Below are 1,525 nucleotides of genomic sequence, written 5' to 3'. Positions count from 1 at the left end.
TTCCGCCGTGCCCTGCACTGGGGTCCGCTCTACCGCGGCCCCACAAGATCCTCAGGAGCCAGTTATATTATATATACAGAGTATGATATTTAATTTCAAGACATAATTTCGTCAGAAAAGCGTATTATTACAACATTAAGGGAGATAAGTTGTTTTGCAGAGTTATCAATATTAAATATATATATTTCGCCCCAGGGCAACTACCATCATCAAAACGGTCACAGATCATGGAAATAACAATCAGACAGAAATTAACATCATACATTTAAGTATTGATCTGCAATTGCTTAGAAGCATTACAAAACTTAAATTTAGAGCAAATTATCATTGTCGAGTGAAGTGTGTTTATACTTCATTTTCCAAGAATATATGTATATATATATATATATCAACTCACGAATACACTGACTTCATTAAGATGGAATATCAATTTTTCATTCAGTGTGAATCATACCCCATCCCCATATGCCGTCTATGCAAGTATGCAGTATGGCCAACAGAAATTGAACGGCATTTGAAGGGTTCAACTCATCAGTTAAAGTATACAGCCACACAGAGTATCAAGCAGATAATTCAACAGTGGGATCATATCGCGCATGATCTCAGCCAGTTGATATTATCCACAGAATTGAACAAACCAATACATGAGCCGCTCATCCACAATGGCTACATGTGTTGGCGGCAATCTGAATGTCAGTATGTTGGAGGAACTATACGGAGCATGTACAAGCACTGACAGACCCAACACAGCTGGACTCCATGTCTCAGTCAGGGTTGGATGTCATCACAAAACCATATGCAGGTACAGAATGAGATCAACAAAGTAAATAAAAATAGCAAAATATATAAAAAAACTGAAAGGGTTCATTCTGGAGTGATTTTAAACACAGAAAAACAAACATTAGTCGAACACGCTGGACCCAAGCCGTTGGACGTCAAACCCGTTGGACGTCGAAGCCGTTGGATGAGCGCATTAACCCGTTGGAAGTCGAACACGCCGGACCCAAACCCGTTGGATGTCGAACCCGTCCAAGGAGCGCATTAACCCATTGGACCCGAACCCGTTGGATGAATCCATCAACCCGTTGGACGTCGAACCCGTTGGACCCAACCCGTTGGACGTCAAACCCGTTGGACGTCAAACCCGTTGGACGTCAAACCCGTCCCAGGAGCGCATTAACCCGTTGGTAGTCGAACATGCTGGACCCAAACCCGTTGGATGTCGAACCCGTTGGATGAGGATGTCGTACAGGCTGGACCCAACCCCGTTGGACGTCAAACGCCGTCCAAGGAGCGCTTTAGCCCATTGGGACCCCAAACTCCTTGGGATGACCGCATCACCCCTGTTGGAAGTCTGAACACGCTGGGAACGAAAACCCGTTGGACTTTCAAACGCATCTCCAAGAGCCCGGTGAACCCGTTGGGAGTTGAACAAGCTGCACGAACCCCGATTGTACTGCGAAAACCGTTCACGGACCAAATTTAACCCCTGTGGGGAGATCTATAACCGGTGGGACCCAAACGC

At 45.2% G+C, this 1,525-nt stretch overlaps 1 protein-coding gene across 1 annotated transcript; it reads left to right on the top strand.

Moving 5' to 3' along the window:
• Positions 1 to 662: 662 nt before the first annotated feature.
• Positions 663 to 1,486, top strand: HCAG_09284 (predicted protein; the record flags this gene model as incomplete). Its single annotated transcript, XM_001535740.1, has 3 exons — positions 663 to 696; positions 891 to 1,011; positions 1,192 to 1,486. The coding sequence occupies 3 exons, from the start codon at positions 663 to 665 to the stop codon at positions 1,484 to 1,486; spliced, it is 450 nt and encodes a 149-aa protein (XP_001535790.1).
• Between the last annotated feature and the right edge of the window lie 39 nt (positions 1,487 to 1,525).

This window comes from Histoplasma capsulatum, genomic scaffold (assembly GCF_000149585.1).
Source record: "Histoplasma capsulatum NAm1 scaffold_165 genomic scaffold, whole genome shotgun sequence".
In the NCBI taxonomy this organism is placed as follows: domain Eukaryota; kingdom Fungi; phylum Ascomycota; class Eurotiomycetes; order Onygenales; family Ajellomycetaceae; genus Histoplasma; species Histoplasma mississippiense.
Note: the sequence above shows the minus strand (reverse complement) of the source record. Positions and strands in the feature narration are given on the sequence as shown.